This window comes from Phacochoerus africanus, chromosome 3 (genome assembly GCF_016906955.1).
Source record: "Phacochoerus africanus isolate WHEZ1 chromosome 3, ROS_Pafr_v1, whole genome shotgun sequence".
NCBI lineage: Eukaryota > Metazoa > Chordata > Mammalia > Artiodactyla > Suidae > Phacochoerus > Phacochoerus africanus.
The window spans coordinates 205,501,792-205,520,935 of record NC_062546.1 but is presented as its reverse complement, the minus strand read 5'-3'; the positions used below and the strand labels follow the sequence as shown (position 1 = coordinate 205,520,935).

At 52.3% G+C, this 19,144-nt stretch overlaps 2 protein-coding genes across 5 annotated transcripts in view; one reads left to right on the top strand and one right to left on the bottom strand.

The window, feature by feature from the left end:
* The window catches only part of SEPTIN2 (septin 2), a 35,399-nt gene extending 17,686 nt beyond the window's left edge, over positions 1-17,713 (bottom strand). The window contains exons 1-3 of one of the 2 annotated variants that reach the window (XM_047774004.1): positions 17,454-17,713; positions 9,425-9,454; positions 6,519-6,639 (exon numbers count right to left, since the gene is read on the bottom strand). In XM_047774004.1, the coding sequence (XP_047629960.1) occupies positions 6,519-6,639; positions 9,425-9,433 (130 nt within the window). In that variant the 5' untranslated portion in view covers positions 9,434-9,454; positions 17,454-17,713. Of the gene's footprint in view, positions 1-6,518; positions 6,640-9,424; positions 9,455-17,122; positions 17,224-17,453 lie in introns of those variants that run through there. The other variant, XM_047774003.1, reaches the window with a different exon arrangement.
* Positions 16,352-19,144, top strand: part of HDLBP (high density lipoprotein binding protein) — a 67,737-nt gene continuing 64,944 nt past the window's right edge. The window contains exon 1 of one of the 3 annotated variants that reach the window (XM_047774002.1): positions 16,352-16,484. The gene's annotated coding sequence lies outside the window, so the exon portion shown is untranslated. Of the gene's footprint in view, positions 16,485-17,349; positions 17,495-18,006; positions 18,996-19,144 lie in introns of those variants that run through there. The other 2 variants (XM_047773997.1, XM_047773999.1) reach the window with 2 other exon arrangements.

The following is a 19,144-nucleotide window of genomic DNA, read 5'->3' as shown; positions in this document are numbered from 1 at the left end:
TTGAGGACACCCTAGAGCCTCCACACAGCCTCTCCTTGTCCAGCTGCTTTTGCTGGGCACACAGCGTTCGCTCCTGAGGCTGGTCAGTGCTGCTGTCCGGGTGAGGAGCACAGCTCGCTGACCTGCCCTGCTGCCACTGGACATACCCATGCTAGTTCCAGAAAAGCGGCTCAGAGCATTGCACACAGGCTGTGGAGATGCTGGTCCCTCCCTGGTGAAGACCCGGGGCACGGATGAGCCCTGCGGTGTGTGCCTGGCTGCGAGAGGTCCGGCTGGTTTCCGGAGTGGTCTGATGACCTGAGCCACACCAGGGAGGCGCGCTCTGGCTGTCCCGCCGCAAACACCTTCGCCACCAGCCTCTGACACTTCAGCCACCCCAGCCGGTGCACGGTGCTACCTGGTCACCGTGCAGATGACTGAGGACACGTGCCTACTGGCCATTTGTTTCTCTCCTGTGAAATGTCTGTTCGGATCTGGGACCCTTTGTGAAACTGGCTCATCTATCTTCTTAGTGAGCCGCGAAAGCTTTATATATTCTAGACTAAGCGCTGTGCCCCAGGCATCCCCGTACTTTCTCAGCTTACTGCCCTTTTTTTTGGTGCTTCTGAAGAAAGTTGGTCTTGACAGAAGCACAACGATTCTCTCCGTCCGGGGACTCACGTCCATGTCCTCAGCAACCTGCCTGCTCCAAAGTCACACCTTTTTTTGGCCGCCCCGCAGCACACCCACTGGGCCGGCCCGGGGATTGAGCCTGGACCCGGGGCTCCCAAGACGCCACCGACCACGCTGCACCACAGTGGGAACTCCTCAAGCACATTCTTAAGGCCGTTTTCTTCCAGACTTTTTATAGCTTTCCAATTAGGCCGGCAATCCGCCTCGAGTGAACCGTTGCTGTCCAGTGGGCAGCAGGATGAAGCTCCCTCTTCCCACCCTGCCTGCATCGCCTCGGCACCTCATGACCAGGTGACCGTGTGGGGTCTGGGCTGTCACTGAGCGCGGCTGACCGCGATGCCGACACACACACACACACGGCAGTGCCTTTTCTTGGAACTCAGGTCGCTCTGTCCTGTTCTCAGCCTACGTTTACACCTGCACATCAGAATCAGAGGGTTCATTTATATTTCTGCAAAGTCCACTGCAACACCGACTGAGACGGACCTGACCGTGGGTCAGCTGGGGAGAGGCCGCCTTGTGCTCCGACCCACGAGCAGGCCGGGCTTCCTGCAGCCTCTCGGCAGGGGGAAGTTCTCAGTGCGGGTCTCGCACACATGCTGCTCAATCAGCCCTGAGCAATGCGTACGTTCTATGCTGCTATAACTGACACTGTCTTTGAAAAAGATTTTATCACTCTAATCGCTTTTGACGTAGTAATTGTGATTCCTTAGCCATGTAACCTGTATAAAACTGAGACGGTTTTAATTATGCTCCTTACTCTGTGTCACCGAGGGACGTGCCCCTCTTTTCTCTACGAGCTGGCGGTTCTCACTGCATGCTCTGGCACAGCAGCCGCTTTCCAGGAACACACGCATGTCCTGCCCTAGAGGAGAACCGCGTGCTCGGCAGCTGAGCAGCGCAGCTCCGCATGTCAGCCGGGTCGTACGGCCGGCCAGCTTCAATGCTGCAGTATGAAACACTGTGCCGCCAGTATCATTAAACATGCCACAACATCACGGATTTTCTACCTGCTTCCTAAGTTGCCTGAAGAGTGTTAAAAACTCCTATTTTTACAGATTTGACTTTCTCCCACCAGATTCTGCATCAGGTATATTTAAGGCAATGTTGTTTTGAACAGATTTCTTTCTCGTTTTGACATAAATTTTCTTCATTTTACAGCAGCGCCTGCGGCTTCCGGAAGTTCCTGGGCAAGGAGTCGGATCAGAGCTGCAGCTGCTGGCCTACACTGCAGCCTGTGGCAGTATCAGATCCTTAACCCACTGAGCAAGGCCAGGGATCAAACCCGAATCTTCAAGGCGATAACCCTGGGGTCCTCAACCCGCTGCGCCACAATGGGGACTCCGTGACACACCCTCTCCATCTCTGGGGACAGCCAGGCAGGAGACCTGAAGTCGGCTTTGACGGATGTTAACTCAGCCACCGAGGCCTTGTCATGACTGGGCCTTGCATGATAATTTCCCAGTCTTCTCTCTCCTCTCTGGTCTTTTCAGGGCCGCACCTGCGGCATATGGAGGTTCCCAGGCTAGGGGTCCATTCGGAGCTGTAGCTGCCGGCCTACACCACAGCCACAGTAACTCGGGATCCGAGCCGTGTCTGTGACCTACACCACGGCTCACAGCAGCGCCGGATCCCTAACCCACTGGGCGAGGCATCCTCACGGACACCGGTCGGGTTCAACCACTGCTGCGTCACACCGGGAACTCCCCCTCTTCTCACTGATCTGGGCTTCTCGACTGGCAGTGTTTCTGCTGTGGCCTCAGGGCAGCAGTCTGATGACGCCTTTTGCTCTTCCTCCAGGCGGCCGTGTCCACTCACACGACTGCGGCCACCTCGCTGCCTTCACCGTCTCGTCGACCCTTTTCTCTTGTCCTTTCCTCTGACTGAACGCTTTTTACCGAGCCCTCACTTCTCCGGGCTGCACGGACACTCGCCACGTGTGCCATCAGCTGGGCATCCTCCTCTCACGAAGGCGCCACCGGGCCGCAGACCGGGTCTCGTTCGCTCTTCCTCCCTGCCACACGGGGGCAGGATGTTGAAGAGCGACGCACACCTGAGGCTCACCCGCACGCCTGCCCCTCCAGTGCTCTCCCTCGGCGCCGGAAACTTCGTCGTACCTTCCTCACGGAACAGCTCTGACGCTGCTCATTTTCCTCTGCCTGTTTTTTGAAAATGTCTCTATTTTCTTTTAACCTTCATTTTTAAAGGTTATTTTTGATGCGCACACAGTTCCGGGCTTGTGGTTCTGTACTTTCAGTACTTGAAAGCGTCATTCCATATATGCGGCTTGCTTTACTCCTGAGCAGAACTCGTGGGCCTCCTTACCTCGGGTGCTCTGTGTGGAAGCGTGTCTTTCTTCTGGCTCCTTGTGAGCCTTCCTGCTCACCAGTGACCGTGCTTCTTGCACGTGCATCCCCTTGGGGCCCGCGCACTCTGGGTGCGCCTACGGCCTTCCTCCTGCACTGTGCTCTTTGCTGTGAGGCCCACCAGACAGTTTCGCACCTCAGAACCTGCACGTGTTTTAATCTCTCAAAGTCCCATTCTGTTCTTTCTAGCTTCTCGTTAACTTACCGCATTGCATCCCGGCTCTGCTCTGAGCACAGACCCACACTGAAAGCAGCCTCGCTCCCGGCTGCCAACGCCACTGGCGCGTCCCGCCTTCCGGGACGGTTCCACCACCCGATTTCTCTCTTGGTTTCGTGCCACGGGGCCCCTTTCTCTGCACATCTGGGAACTTTTTATTAGATGCCCAGCATTGTGAACATTACTCTGTCAATGTCTGGATTTTGACGTCCTTCTTTAAGGAGGGATGGGTTTTGCCCTGGCGAGTAGTTCATTTACCTGTGGATCAGCCTGACCCTTCACGGCTGGCTCGCCAGCTTTGTCAGGGACGGTTCAGAGCAGCCTCTGCAGCTGACCCCCTCCTATGGGAGCTGGCTCAAAGTCACGGGTGTCCGGCAAGCCGCCTCCGGGTTGGCGGACCTCCAACGTGCCCTGGCCCCGGCGTGGCTTCCAGCTCTGCACTCCCAGGCTCCAGGTCAGCTCTGACTCCAGCGACGGTCTTGCGGGCTCCATGGAGGCCAGCCCTACCTACCCACCCACCGGCAGCTCGGAGTTCAGCCACGGTGCTGAGGGGAACCCCGATGCCGACGGGGGAGTATGTCCCTTCTCTCGAACTCTGCCCTGTGACCTCAGCTTCCTTGAACCGTGACCTCGTTTGCAGCCCAGGCTGCTGTGTCAGGGTCATTTCCTCCTCCCGGGGCAGAGGCTGGAATGAGGTGAGTGAGATGAGTTTCTTTCTCTCGGGGATCAGAGTCCTGCACTGCCTGTTCAATGTCTTAAAAGGCTGCCTCACATATTCTGAGCAGCCTTCGAGCTATGCACAGCAGGAGGACTAGTCTGGTATAGTTATTTCAGGGTTCGGCAAACTCCCGACGCTCCAGCAAATCCAGCCTGCTCCTTTGTAAACCATCAGAGCCTTGGAGTTCCCATCGTGGCACAGTGGTTAATGAATCCGACGAGGGACCATGAGGTTGCAGGTTCGATCCCTGGCCTTGCTCAGCGGGTTAAGGATCTGGCGTTGCCGTGAGCTGTGGTGTAGGTCACAGATGCGGCTCGGATCTGGCGTGGCTGTAGCTCTAGCGTAGGCCAGTGGCTACAGCTCCAATTCGACCCCTAGCTTGGGAACCTCCATATGCTGCGGGAGCAGGCCAAGAAATGGCAAAAAGACAAAAAAAAAACCCCAAAAACCAAAAACCAATCAGAGCCTCACCTGAACAGAGGTGCCTGTTTACCGACGGGCTGTCTATGGCTGTTTCCCCGACAACAGAGGAGCTGAACACCTGACCACAAACTGTACGGCTCACAAAGCATCAAACATGGAGTCTGACCCTCCTCAGGGTCTGCTGCCCGAGTCGCCCGATCACGGCCGGAGCGGAAGCAGCTGTGTGGAGGCTGTGCTGCTTTCTCTCCTCTACCAGGAGCCTGACCAGGCACTGTTCCACGGTCACGTAACTGTCCTCCTGAAACAGCACCATGCACCTTTCTGGACCGAGGGCCCCAATCTCCTGCCTCTCGGGTCTGTGAACTACTTACCCCAGGGACAGTCATTTGTCCCACTCACGCATGACCACCCCATCAGGCTGGTGCAGCGGCCGCCCGTCCTGGTGTTTGGGGAGAATTTTGCAAGTGCTGGGAATGAGCCCAAACGTGGTACGGTAACCACATGACAGTTCATCAAGGTGAGTTTGTTAGGGACACGCTGAGACACCACCTGCCACACCCACGATAACATACACCTGATGGTACAGAAACTTCAGGTAACCACTCAGTTTCAAAGGACCGTAATTTTAACAAATGTGGAGTTCCCGTTGTGGCTCAGCAGAAATGAATCCAACTCATGTCCAAGATTCAGGTTTGCTCCCTGGCCTCACTCAGCAGGTTGAGGATTCAGCGTTGCTGTGAGCTGTGGTATAGGCTCGCAGCTGTAGCTCCAATTCAACCTCCTAGCCTGGGAACTTCAATATGCTGCAGGTGTGGCCCTAAAAAACAAAACAAAAAATGTGTGCAGTAAGGACTTATCCTTGTTTAAAATACATCTACCACAAAAAGTTAAGAGTTACTTTTACAAGTATTAAAATTAATAACACATTTCCAGTTAAGTATATTAGTTATCTTTAAAGTACAAAAAATTGGAGTTCCCGTCGTGGCGCAGTGGTTAACGAATCCGACTAGGAACCATGAGGTTGCGGGTTCGATCCCTGGCCTCACTCAGTGGGTTGGGGATCCAGCGTTGCTGTCAGTTGTGGTGTAGGTCGCAGATGCGGCTCGGATCCGGGTTGCTGTGGCTCTGGCATAGGCTGGCAGCTACAGTTCCGATTGGAACCCTAGCCTGGGAACCTCCATATGCCGCAGGAGTGGCCCAAGAAATAGCAAAAAGACAAAAAAAAAAAAGTACAAAAAAATTATTGTAAAGTTCCAAGGCCTAAACCAACAATAAACAATTTCTCTTGGCGTTCCCGTCGTGGCTCAGAGATTAACAAACCCACCTAGAATCCATGAGGACACAGGTTCAATCCCTGGCCTTGCTTAGTGGGCTAAAGGATCAGGCGCTGCCCCACGCTGTGGTGTAGGTCGCCGACACAGCTCAGATCCTGCATGGCTGTGACTGTGGTGTAGGCTGGCGCTGTAGCTCCAATTAGACCCCTAGCCTGGGAACCTCCATATGCCTTGCGTGCAGCTGAAAAAGACACACACACACACAAAACCCATTTATTCTCATAGATTTCTGGGAATTTGGGAGTGTCTAGGGTGGGTACGGCCTGAGGGTCTCTCCTGCACTAATGGTGAGGTCAGCCTGGACGGCCTCCCCAGGATGTTCTTGAGATGGGGCCCTCGGCAGCCGGCAGGCAGCAGCCCCTTGCCTTGCGGGACTTCTCGTAAGGCTGCTCAAGTCCCGCAGAGTGACTGACTCAAGAGGAGGCAGGAGTCACCATGTCTTGTACGAGCCAGTCTTGACATCTTGACATCACCTACCTTCATGCCCGCGACGGCCCCCTGTTCACTGTGGGCGGGACCTGAAAGTGTCCTGAACACCAGGAGGCAAGGATCGCTAGGGGCCATTGCAGAGGCTGGCTGTCACGAGGAGTGACAACTTTCACAACTTATAAACAAGGAAATGAAGAAAAATTCGCATTTTGCACTTCAGCAAGATTTTCTAAAGACCTTTTTCTCAAACCTCCAAGTTATCTGAACCCATCCGCAAGGTCATACCATTGTACCCCATGGGTGGGAAAGGGACACGTCCACATATTTAACAAGCTTGAGAATATAAGTTAACTTCTTACCGACCACCATCAGTGTGAATTCAAAACCTTTTTTCACCGATTTTCGATGAACTTGATTGGGAAGATTTGCAAATCCAACATAGCCAGGAGTTTCTGGATTTATAAATTGAGTTGGTTGTTGCTAAAATAAGATTTGACCAAAAAAAAAGAACAAAAAACACCTTATTAGTTGCTTTTAAGACAGATATAATCAACTCTGTGACAAATAGGTATTAGCTCTCACAATTCAGAAAGTACATACATACATACACAGAAGTGCATACACATTCCAAAGCCACTTTTTTAAAACTTCTGATTGGAGCTTTTAATTTTTTTTTGCAATGTTTTTCTTTTTTTTTCTTTCATTTTTCTTTTTAGGGCCACACCTGCGGCATACTGAAGTTCCCAGGCTAGGGGCTGAATGTGAGCTGCAGCTGCCAGCATACGCCAGCCACAGCAACACTGGATCTGAGCCCCGTCTGTGACCTACACTGCAGCTTGCAGCAAAGCTGGATCCTTAACCCACTGAGAGAGGCCAGGGGCCACACCCGCACCCTCATTAATACTAGTCGGCTTCTTGATCCGCTGAGCCACCATGGGAATGCCTCAAAGTTACTTCCGTCAGTAAATCCATAGTATTCATGTAAAAACATTAAAAACAGAAAAAAATCCAATCCAGTATCATTTCATGCCTCATGGTGACCTAAGATTTTTTCTTCTTCTTTTTTTGCTTTTTAAGGGCCTTACCTGCAGCACATGGAAGTTCCCAGGCTAGGGGTCTAAATCAGAGCTACAGCTGCCAGCCTACACCACAGCCACAGCAATGCTGGATCCGAGCCGTATCTGCGACCTACACCACAGCTCACGGCAACACCAGATCCTTAACCCACTGAGCGAGGCCAGGGATCGAACCTGTGTCCTCACGGATGCTAGTCAGATTTGCTCACCACTGAGCCACAACAGGAAGTCCCTAAAATAACATTTCTATTAAGCAATTAAGCAATACATAAAAGACACATGCTTAATTAACCTTATTACAATTTCAAATTTTGACCTGAGAAACTGTCTACAGAGTTAAAGGAAAATCAAACTTAGCATGTAAGGCAACAACTGACAGCGGTGCCATCCGACAAACTCAAGAAGAGCTTCCCAAAGTAAAGACCTGCAGCTATCAGGAGTGGAGCATCTGTGCACAGCAGCCAGGAGAAAGCCCAGGCCGCTGCTGTACTCCTCGCTCTGAGCAAGCGAGCCCACCAAGGGGAGGCATCTGGCTTCACAGACGGATACAAGCGGATCACAGCGGGCACGGCTGAAGCGTCCGCATTCCCGACACGAGCAACCAGTACAGTACAGTGGAACTTTGTGGAATCCAGGCCGTGGCGCACCCAAAATGGGAGGAAATAAAAAGATACATCAAGAGACTTATTAGGAGTTCCCACTGAGGCTCAGCAGGTTAAGAACCCAACTAGTACCCTTGATCATGCAGGTTCATCCTGGCCTCGCTCAGTGGGTTACAGGATCCGGTGTCACCGTGAGCTGCAGCGAGGGTTGCAGAGGCAGCTCAGATCTGGCACGGCTGTGGCGTAGGCCAGCAGCTGCAACTCTCATTCAAGCCCTAGCCTGGGAACTTCTATGTGCCGCAGGTGTGGTCCCATATGTGGCCCTATATATGCATATGTGGTCCTAGATGCCGCAGGTGTGGAAAGAGCGAGAGAGAGAGACAGAGAGAGAGACTTATTAAATGCAAAAGGCAAGCTACAGAAGAGAATGTCCTTTAAGGCTACCTTTCGTAGATGTGTATCCACAGGTGCATAAAAACTATTACCAGATTCACTAGTGGTTATTTTGAATAATGGAATTACGGCTGATTTCTGATTTTTTTTTTCATTTATCAAAGTTCCACACTGATACTTACATAGAAACCAAAAATTACTATCATTGGGTATCACCGTAATGAACACTCTCAGAAGACTTAAAAACAAAAGGCAAAGAGAAATAACATTCTTGCAATTTTATCCACAAGTTCCGCTTTCTCAGCATGTCTTTTAGAACTAAATCCTTTCAGGGCTCTGGGCTAATTTGCAAAAACCAATTTATCAAGTCTGAGAGCCCCATCTATCTCATCATGAAAAATTATTACAATTTTAAAACTTATTATGACACTTTTTTTTTTTACTTTTTAGGGTTACGCTTGCAGCATATGAAAGTTCTGAGGCTAGGGGTCCAATTGGAGCTATGAGCTGCTGGCCTCCGCCACAGCCATGCCAGATCCAAGCCTCATCTTCGACCTACACCACAGCTCATGACAACGCTGGATCCTTAACCCATTGAACGAGGTCAGGGATCGAACCCACACCCTCATGGACATTAGTCAGGTTTGTTACAGCTGAGCCATGATGGGAACTCCTAAAACTAATATTTGAATGGTCTGCTAGAAATGATTTAAGGAAGTTAAATGTATTGTCATGTTAGAAACAAGAAATTGAAAATCTGAAAAAAGAAAAGCTCAAAGATTTTAAGACGACAAATCAGAACTCTGTCTTAGTGAATCAAACATTCTGGTTGTATTAAAAATAATGAATCATAGGTGTTCCCATCATGGCTCAGTGGTTAGCAAACGTGACTAGAATCCATGAGGTTGCGGGTTTGATCCCCGGCCTCACGCAGTGGGCTAAGGAGCCGGCGTTGCTGTGAGCTGTGGTGTAGGTCCCAGGCTCGGCTCGGATCCTAGATGGCTGTGGCTGTGGCTGTGGTGTACGCCGGCAGCTAGAGATCCGATTTGACCCCTAGCCTGGGAACATCCATGTGCCGCAAATGCAGCCTAAAAAGATGAAAAGAAAAGAATCATAAATCTTGAGTATAAAAGGTTTGAAAACAAAGCAGTGTCTCTTTGTAGTGCAGATAAATGACGAAGTGTGATCTCTTACCTTAGACATCTCTGATGAAGTTCCGTCAATCTGTTAAAAAGAAAAAGTACGTCCATATCCACACACACACATATTTAACGTGCACTGACATGCAAAAGACACCTAAGTCATCAACAGCTCGTTTCACTTAGCTTCTCATCACAGCAAATATGTCCCCAGAAGTGCTGAAATGGTCACCTCTTGTTATAAAGATAAACGAGACAGAAAAGTTGAAGCTGAAGAAAGCGACCCCCTATACCTAAATGTACACACACGTGTGCCAGGTTTTCAACGACACTTTTTTGTAGTGACTGTATGTTTGGCACTAGGGATGCAAAACGAGAAGACAAACTGCCACCACCTCTGGGTTATGTAACTTCTCTCTCCTTGAAAACGTCCCACAGGAGGGGTGCCTGCAGGGCCCTGGCGATTCCCTGAGCCCCTGAGAACGAGATCTGGACCCTGAGGCCCAGGGAGCAGCAGGAACTCTCTCTCTAAGTACCAGAAGAGGGCCGGGGCTCCTGAGTACTTCAGAAACTTTGGGAAACGTGGAGTCTGTTGGCGAACCTCTGATACCAAAGTCAAGAGATGTGAATGATGGCAAATTTGATTCCTTCTGGTGCACAGAAACTGACTGGAAAGGCTCTCTCACCCTCCGGCCTCCCTGGATGTAACATTCCTGAATACTGCACACCCTCAGTTTCCTTTCTGCGTGGAAATGGTCCCACTCACCTCTGAAAAACACAGTTAACCAGGGTGGAGACAGCAGCGTGCCTGTGTGGTGCCACCCCGGAGCAGGGCGGTCTACCCTGTAACGGCAAGGGTTCCCACGAGCAAGAGCAGCACATGAAGGAAACCAGCAGTAACAGAAGAGAACCTTCCCAAGAAGAGCAAAGACTGGGAGTTGTAACAGAGCAGCGGATTATGCTCTTGAACAGAAGGGACAGCCTAGAGAACACTGTGCATACTCCCGAATTTAAAATGTTAAGTTTCCGCAGCCAAACCTAAGAGCTGGGGGCAGGAGTGAGCGCAGAGAAGTAACACTTTCAGAAGGGAAACAGGGGCAGCCAGCTGGAAAACAGACGGTCCTGGCAGAAGAGGAAACAGACACGCTATCCTCAAGTAATAAAGAGGACAGCGTCTGATGACGAAAGAGGAGGAAAGGTAGTCATCAAAAAAAACACTTCCAAGTTAAGAGAAAAGTATGAAACAGCCACTTGACCAAACAAGCAAAAAAAAATAAAGGAAAAGAAACAAGACAAAAATTCAAGAATCAGTCGTCAGTCTAAATGTAAAAGAAGTAAATGCTCTCCTTCAAAGAAGAGACAGGTTTTGGGGGAACACACCCAAACCTGGCTATAAGCTCTAGGGATACAAAGTAGCCCCGTTAACGTTAAAAATCAAGGGCCAGGCTAAGGTCCCCGAGCTCCGCAAACACGATGGGACTGAAGGAAAGCCTCCAGATACAGGAACAACCTGGAAAGATAAAACGCCCACAAACTGACAGCAGGTAAGCACACAGAGCAAGGGCCAGAGAACTTGCTAACAGCGCAGTGCAAGGCGGGCTTGCTCAGCGGCTCTCCAAACTGGACAGATTCGGAGCAAGAACAGAGAAGGACTGAATAATCCAACCGATAAATCTGAATTAACAGATACAGAGACTCTTCGAGTCAATAAAGAAAAGCAATGATGAAAAGAAAAATGCAATTATCATAAAATGGCTGTAAAGAAAATATATACAAATCTTAAGGTATTTTTAAAGTGGTGTTCTCAAATCATGATCTGTTAAAACTAGAGGGGAAAAAACACCCCAAAAAGCAAAAAACAGGTAACTCCCAGTTATTTAGAACCTCCCAGGCTAACCCTGGGATCAAGGAGGGTAACAAAAGCGCAACCACAAACTACCCAGAGAGCCGTGAAAAGGCAACAGAAGCGAAACCTAAGGGTCAGGGCATAAGCTTCACTGACGCAAGTGAGAATTGGGTTTTACCTATTTTCATTCTTAAAGAACACCAAAGACAAATAAACAGAAAATAACTCAATGGATGGGTAGAGAAGTCCAAAAGCTAGTTCTCTGAAACAAGCTCCTCACAAATCCCAGCAAAGAAAAAGGAGCACACGCCGAAAAGAAGGTATAATCACCAACATGGAGACCCCATGTGTCAAGACGGCCTCGAACTCGAGACTCTGGAAGAAATGGATGACCTCCTGGACACTGTGAACCACCCACCAAATGCAAACCGGGAACTGAGCACCAGATTAGAACAGACACCACTAAACAGCTAGAGAGCTACCAATGAAAAGGGGACCAAGACTGGACAGACTGAGAATTTCATCTAAACCTCAGCAGGTAACACCAATGTCCCTTAAGCCACCACAGAAAGAGAAAGCACTCCAGTCTATTTTACGAAGACAGTGCAACTCGAACGGCAGACCCAGATGGAGAAGCAGCAGTGAGCAAATTGGCTCCTCAGGTCACTCTCACTCGTGAAGAGAAACGCAAAAATCCCCAGTGAAGTATTTGCTAGCAATTACATCCTAGAAATGTACCAAAAACATCTATCGATACAAGCTGCTGCAACGAATTAAAGGGGAAAACCACATCTGAATAGATGAAGACGAGTATGATAAAATTCAGCAAACTCTAATAAAAACACCAAGTGAGGAAACTGCCTAATATAATTTGATACTTACAAAAATCAATGGCAAGGTAACTCTCTAAACAACAGAATGTTAAATTTAAATTACAAGAGTTCCCGTCGTGGCGCAGTGGTTAACGAATCCGACTAGGACCCATGAGGTTTCGGGTTCGGTCCCTGCCCTTGCTCAGTGGGTTAACGATCCGGCGTTGCCGTGAGCTGTGGTGTAGGTTGCAGACTCGGCTCGGATCCCGAGTTGCTGTGGCTCTGGCGTTGGCTGGTGGCTATAGCTCCGATTCGACCCCTAGCCAGGGAACCTCCATATGCTGCGGGAGCGGCCCAAGAAATAGCAAAAAAGACAAAAAAAAAGGTAAATTTAAATTACAATCACAGGGAGTTCCGTCATGGTACAGTGGAAACGAATCGGGCTAGGAACCAGGAGGTTGCAGGTTCGATCCCTGGCCTCGCTCAGTGGGTTAAGGATCAGGCCTTGCGTGAGCTGTGGTGTAGGTTGCAGACGCGGCTCGGATCCCGCGTTGCTGTGGCTCTGGCGTTGGCCGGTGGCTATAGCTCCGATTCGACCCCTAGCCAGGGAACCTCCATATGCTGCGGGAGCGGCCCAAGAAATAGCAAAAAAGACAAAAAAAAAAAAAAGGTAAATTTAAATTACAATCACAGGGAGTTCCATCATGGTACAGTGGAAACGAATCGGGCTAGGAACCAGGAGGTTGCAGGTTCGATCCCTGGCCTCGCTCAGTGGGTTAAGGATCAGGCCTTGCGTGAGCTGTGGTGTGGGTTGCAGACGAGGCACGAATCCCACGCTGCTGTGGCTCTGGCACAGGCCAGCGGCTACAGCTTCAACCCCTAGCCTGGGAACTTCCATATGCCGTGGGTGTGGACCTAGATTAAAAAAAAAAAAAAAAATCACAATCACTAACTGGGAAGGGATATCCATTACCACCACAACTATTTTTAAACATCTATGAAAAATTCCAGACATATACAAAAGTTCTACCCCACCTACCACCTCAAATTCCAGCTCAACAATGATCAACTCAGCACGAATGCTGTTTCAAATATCCCCTTACCCACTGTCCCCAGGCCCTGATTGTGAATACTAGACACTTCTAAAAAGGAGGGTTTAAAAACGACAAATCACCATAAAAACTAACAATAATCCTTTAACATAACAGAATGGCCAGAGCTCATGTTTCTCTGTCTCCTTTGCTGTTGCTGACTGAATCAGGATCCACATAAGACCTTGATACCCCAATCTCACCATCACCCTTTACCACTACTTCGGCAAGTTCAGGGAAAATTATTTTGCTGATATACCTGAATACGCAAAAGACAAACACTTTGGTTTAAAACAATTCTAGAATAAAATAACTTAGGCAAGGTGGTTGGACATAAGACAGGGATTAAATAAGTCAAAAGTTCTACTCGGTACTGAGAATGAATACCGAGAATTGAAAATGGTTCGGGAAAGACACCATTTAGATAGAGTGGAAGCAAAACAAACATAGGAACAGATTTAGAAAGAAAACAGGCCTTAAATGAGTCTAACCACTTTTATTTTCCTTTTTTTTGTCTTTTGTTGTTGTTGTTGTTGTTGTTGCTATTTCTTGGGCCGCTCCCGCGGCACATGGAGGTTCCCAGGCTAGGGGTTGAATCGGAGCTGTAGCCACCGGCCTATGCCAGAGCCACAGCAACACGGGATCCGAGCCGCGTCTGCAACCTACACCACAGCTCACGGCAACGCCGGATCGTTAACCCACTGAGCAAGGGCAGGGACCGAACCTGCAACCTCATGGTTCCTAGTCGGATTCGTTAACCACTGCGCCACGACGGGAACTCCTATTTTCCTAAATTAGTGTTTGAATGTAGCCCAAGCCCAGCCCTAATCCTCAATGAAACGGATTTTTCTCACCAGGCTGGAGAAAATGACTTTGTGGCACCTGGCGGTGAAGAGCCTGAGGTCAGGAAGGCCAAGCAGGCTCCAGCCTCCCAGCTACCATGTGTGTCTGACTTCCAAGCCGCAGACCCGCTCCGCACTGAGCGGAGCTGCTCCTGGCGCCCGGCGCTCACCCCCTGCCCAGTTCCACAGGTTGGGCAGGGCCGAGGATGTTCCACAGGGGAGAGGGGGACGCCCGCTCCTCCCTATCGGGTTCTTTGGACCCAAGACCTGCCTAGAGGCCCCGGGTGGGAAATGGAGAATATTACTGTGGGAACAGAATGGGAGTTCTCAAGACACCTATTTCAAATGTGCCTGAATTTTACCAAGTTCCTCTTGCCACGCTCTACTTCTTTCACACTATTTTCCCTTGAAGTATAATTTGCACCTTTTACAGTTTTCCAACAGTTTAAGTTATTAACTACAGCGAAACAAAAGTTGAGAGAGGAATGCTGAACCTCTGAAGTGCCTGGTTTTTAGTCAGGAAGGCTTTTTAGTCCAGCAACACAAAACGTCAAGCACTGTGATTAGTTTAAACCTTGGTTGCAGATCAATCAAATCCCCCAAACCTCAGAAATTTGGTGAAATGAAGAAACATAAATTGTACTCATTCTAGATACTATAAACTGTTCAAAGGTTTTTTTCTCACAGTTCCCGTCCTGGCTCAGTGGTAACGAATACGACTAGTATCCATAAGAATTCAGGTTCAATCCCTGGTCTCACTCAGTGGGTTAAGGAGCTGGCATTGACTTGAGCTGTGGTGTAGGTCGCAGACACGGCTTGGGTCCGGTGTTGCTATAGCTGTGGTGTAGGCTGGCGGTTGCAGCTCTGATTTGACCCCTAGCCTAGGAACTTCCATATGATGCAGATGTGGCTCTAAAATGACAAAATAAATAAAAACAAAATAAAAAGGTTTTCTTTCTTGGACCACTGCTTCTTTCTTCCAAGAGCAATACTTGCATCCCCAAACCTCACAGAAAAAATCAATTTTTCTAAAACAAAAGGAGACAAAGAACAGGTGGATAAAACTGGACCCGTATCAACATAACCTTGCTCTGCCAGCGCGTCTATGTACATCAGCCACATCCACTGCCTTGTCACTACGGACTTCTGTACGTTATCCCGATTCCACAAAATGACCCTGCAACGCAGGCCCTCGAAGGTTCCTTATCCAGAGCCTGGACCTGAGGTTCACGTACAGGAAACCATGACGGCTCTCAACGGCTTCGCCCGGCAGCCCCCAAACAAGTGGGCTGTTGTGATAAGGACGACCACGGGAGCACAACGTGGAACAAATAAGACTGTTCAACTGCCTTCACCGCAGTTCTGCTGCCTCGTGAGTTTGGATGACCCTTCTCTCGGGAGGAAAGAACACACCTTCTCCTTTTCCAGGAGTTTCTGCCTTTTGAGTTAGGTATAAAAACAGACCTCAACAACATTTATGAAAAATCACAGGGAGGCTCCTGCCATCCATCCCAACCCCCCCCCCCCCAGGGAGGCCGTAAGCCAGTTCAGGAGCGGTCAGGATGCAACTGCGATCTGATGGACAAGCCCTTGTCCTTTACCCTGGGCTGCAGAGCTCACTGAGAGAGCAAGATGGATAAGGAAAAATATCAGGACAACCTGTTAGAGCACAGGAGATCACTGCCCTGATTCACTGGGAGTCAGGATGCTGGGTGGAGCAAAGAAAGCCTGGGTGGGAGCTACCAACAACAAAAACGATGAACCTCAAATCACAAACACCAGGAACGCAGCCTGCATGACCCCGAACCCCTAACCATCTCTCCTCACGACGGTAAGACTGATTTGGAGCATTTAGGTCATCTTGACCTATTACAATGATCTGAGTTGTGCTAGTCACTGAGCTGGACCAGTAAGGATAGCGCCATGCCCCTCCCAGGACAGGTACCACGCAGGATGAGAGGCTGACTTCAGGCCAACACCCACTTCAGGGGAAGAAATCTCATCAGGGCGAGTCTGAGTAACAGAGCAGGTACCAGAAAAGGGGGGAGGGAACTGGGTCAGACAGGAGGCCCTGGACCAAGGCCCAGGTGCTGGACCAAGGCCCAGCAGTCCACCTAAGAATTCCGCATAGGTGGTCCCCGGTGCACGTGTGGGGAAAAGACGCTAAGACAGGGGAGGTACTGACGAAAACTGCGGCCGGAAAGGCAAGAGGCGGCCGGGTCGTGTGGGTCCCGTGGGCCCCTTGAGAGTCGGCCTCATCTCAGGCCTCCCCGGAAATGGGGGGCCTCCCGACCTCCGTCCCGCCTCTTTTGGCCCACGCAGGCCCGGGGCCTCCTCTCCTCCCGCGGTATCTGCGGCCAAGCGGCGAGAACTCCTTGAGGCTTACTCTCGGCCGGGAGCTGGAGGGGCGCAGTGGCTCGTGTCAGGGAGACAACCTGATGGCCACACGCCGAAATCGCGGCCGACCTGCACTTTCCCTCCCGAACCACGACCAGCAGCCCCAGGCCCACGGAGTTTTCGCAAGGTGAGCAAGCAGTCACCTGGGTTCTCGCGGGACATACCCCGCCGCCTCTGCCCGCGGCGAGACTACTGGTGGGCGGGGGCCCGGGGAAAGCCTGGGAGGTATGGGACCCGGGACCCCCTAGGGCTGAGCTGGGCGGAGGAAGACTGGGGAGGACCAAGGAGGCGGAGAAGTCGGAGAGAGAAAAGGGATCGCCAGGGAAAGCCGGAGAGGGCCTGGGAAGACAGGGTAGGGCCGGGGAGTGAGCGAAGAGCACCAGGGAGCGCCGGGGAGGACGGGGGAGGGTAGGGAGAGACCCAGGAGCGCCAGGGAAAGTGGGGGAGGGTGGAGGAAAGAGAGAGAGGGTGGGGGAGGGTCGGGGAGCGCCAGGGAAAGTCGGAGAGAGTACGGACAGAGCAGAGAGCCCCGGGGAGAGCGGGGGAGGGTCAAGGGTCAGGGACGAGCGGGAGGGAGCGGAGACCCGGGGAGGGCCAGGGGACCGCCCAGAATACGGGGCCAGCCGCCCCTCCCCCACACCGTACGAGCGGCCCCGCCCGCTTGCCCCCAGAGCGGCCGGGCCCCCTCCCCAAGCTGGCCCCCGCCCCTCTGCGTCGGTTCCCTCGCTAGCCCGCGGCGGCAGGGACACACCGCAAGATACTCACCGCGGACGAACCGAAGAACGAGCGCCGACCAACCGCGCCGCGGACCCGCCCAGCACCCACCGCCTGCTCGCGCCCCGCCCAGCTCCCCGCGCAGTCGGATTGCGTCATCACGTCGGCCCGCCCCTTGCCAAACGCTTCCGTCCCTGCCCCCATTCGCCAGCTGTGGAGTGCGCAGGCTCAGGCTCGTCAGCGGGTTCCGCCTCTGCGCAGGCGCCGAGCCCCTCCCACAGCAGTTGGCCATATAGAGGCTGGGGGGTGGGGGGGAGGTCAAGCGTAGCCTCTTCTCCTTTACCAAGATGGCGGCTCGCCCCTGTTTCGCCACAGTTCTTACCTTATGAGCTGGGTTTCCTTACGCTGCCAAGAGTAGAACAGGTAATGTGACTCTGCCTTGTGAGTAACTGGGGTGGGAAAAAGAGCGTTTATACAGATGGAGCTAAATGACCTGTGAGGAGAGAGGCGGACGCGGGGAGGGCAGGCGACGGTAAGAGTTGGGACGGAGCACGGCGAGGGGACCCTTGGCCTCCGCTCCTCTCCTCCAAGAAGATGGCGGCAGCACCGAGCTGGAGCACCGGAGCGAGGCCGCGGAGGGCGGCCTGCGGCCAGGCGGGGCTGCTCTAGCGCCGGGCGGCCGTCGTCTCGGTGATCCGGGCCTCGCCTCATTGGCCGGCGCGCGTCACGTGGGCCCGGCGGGCCGGCGCGCTGACCATAGAGTTGCGCGCCCGTCCCCGGGGACGTGGCCTTCGTGCGCCCGGGGCTGGGGCCTGTGCGGAGGGGGAGGGTGGGCGGGCGGGCGGCTGCTGTCCTGGGCTAGGTGAGGCCTGGGGCGCCTCCAAGCCCGCGCGGGCGGCGCGGCTCGGGGGCGGGAGGGCCGGGCCGGGGCCTGACCGCCCGGCCCCGGGCGTCCTTTCTCCCTCCGCGGCCTGCAGGCTCCGCAGCTGGCCCGTACTCGCTGGGAGGCTGGGCGCCATTGCCCTCGTACAGGAAGCCTCTCTGGGTTCCCCCGACTGAAAGTCAGCACGGTTCTTGAGGGTCTGCGGGGCGAAGCTGTTTCTGGCCGTAGGGATCCGGAGAGGGCGTCTTCGGAAAGAATGAAGCGCTCGGGGCCGGCGGCCAGGTGTCCTCTGCCCGCCTTGGCGCGGTGCTCGGGCACCTTGTGAAGCAGCCGAGCAGTCGCCCTCCGTGTTGATTAAGCAGCGCTCGTGGTCAAATGAAACATCTGAAGGGGTATAGATGAGTTGAAGCCTCAGAAACAGGATGACTTGCCCTTCACGCATCGGGTCTGCGGTTGGGGTTTCAGCCCTCAGCCTCCTGGCTGCCTTACGCCCTCAGGCATTGAGTCCCCCTGTGCTTGGTGTCGGCCTAAGGACGGACCGTCGCGTTCTTGGCAGTAACTTTCCTGAGACCCTGTAAGATAGGGCGCGTCACGGGATCCTGACAGCTGCTCGTGCCTTCCTGCAGAAGAGGCGAACCTGCGCTAATGACACGGGTGGCGCCTGGTGCTTAGGTCCTGTTGCCATCGTTTTGAACAGTTAAGTGCCCGCAAGCTAAACCCGGTATCTTCGTTTAGTACTGGGAGCTTGGCATCGGTGTTAAACTAGTTGAGAAGGTGTTTGGTTCAGAATGGCTTCAGTCGTTTGAACTCCCAGCTCTCTGGATTTGAGACCTCAACCATCAGCCTCTCAGGAGAGGTTTAGGTTTGGAGAAAATCGAGCATAGCCCCGCAAGTCTTGAGGAACAAAGTTTGCAAGCCAGTGACAACAATGACGATTAAACTTCCCAGTAACTGCCTTTAGTTCCACTCTGGGCCGAGCTCCGTTTGGGGCTTACCTCCTCTTTGGTCAGGCGGACATCAGCTGAGGAAACGTGCAGTGAGGTAAGGAGAACACTCTAGGATGCAGTCGGCCCACGTGCCTTGGTACCCGAGGCCCCGCTGGGTCTTTGTCCCAGTGCCCTCTCCAGGGGCCAAGCTGGCTTCTCAGTGTCCTGATGGGAGACTTTCGTTCTGAATCAAGTCCTTTCCTC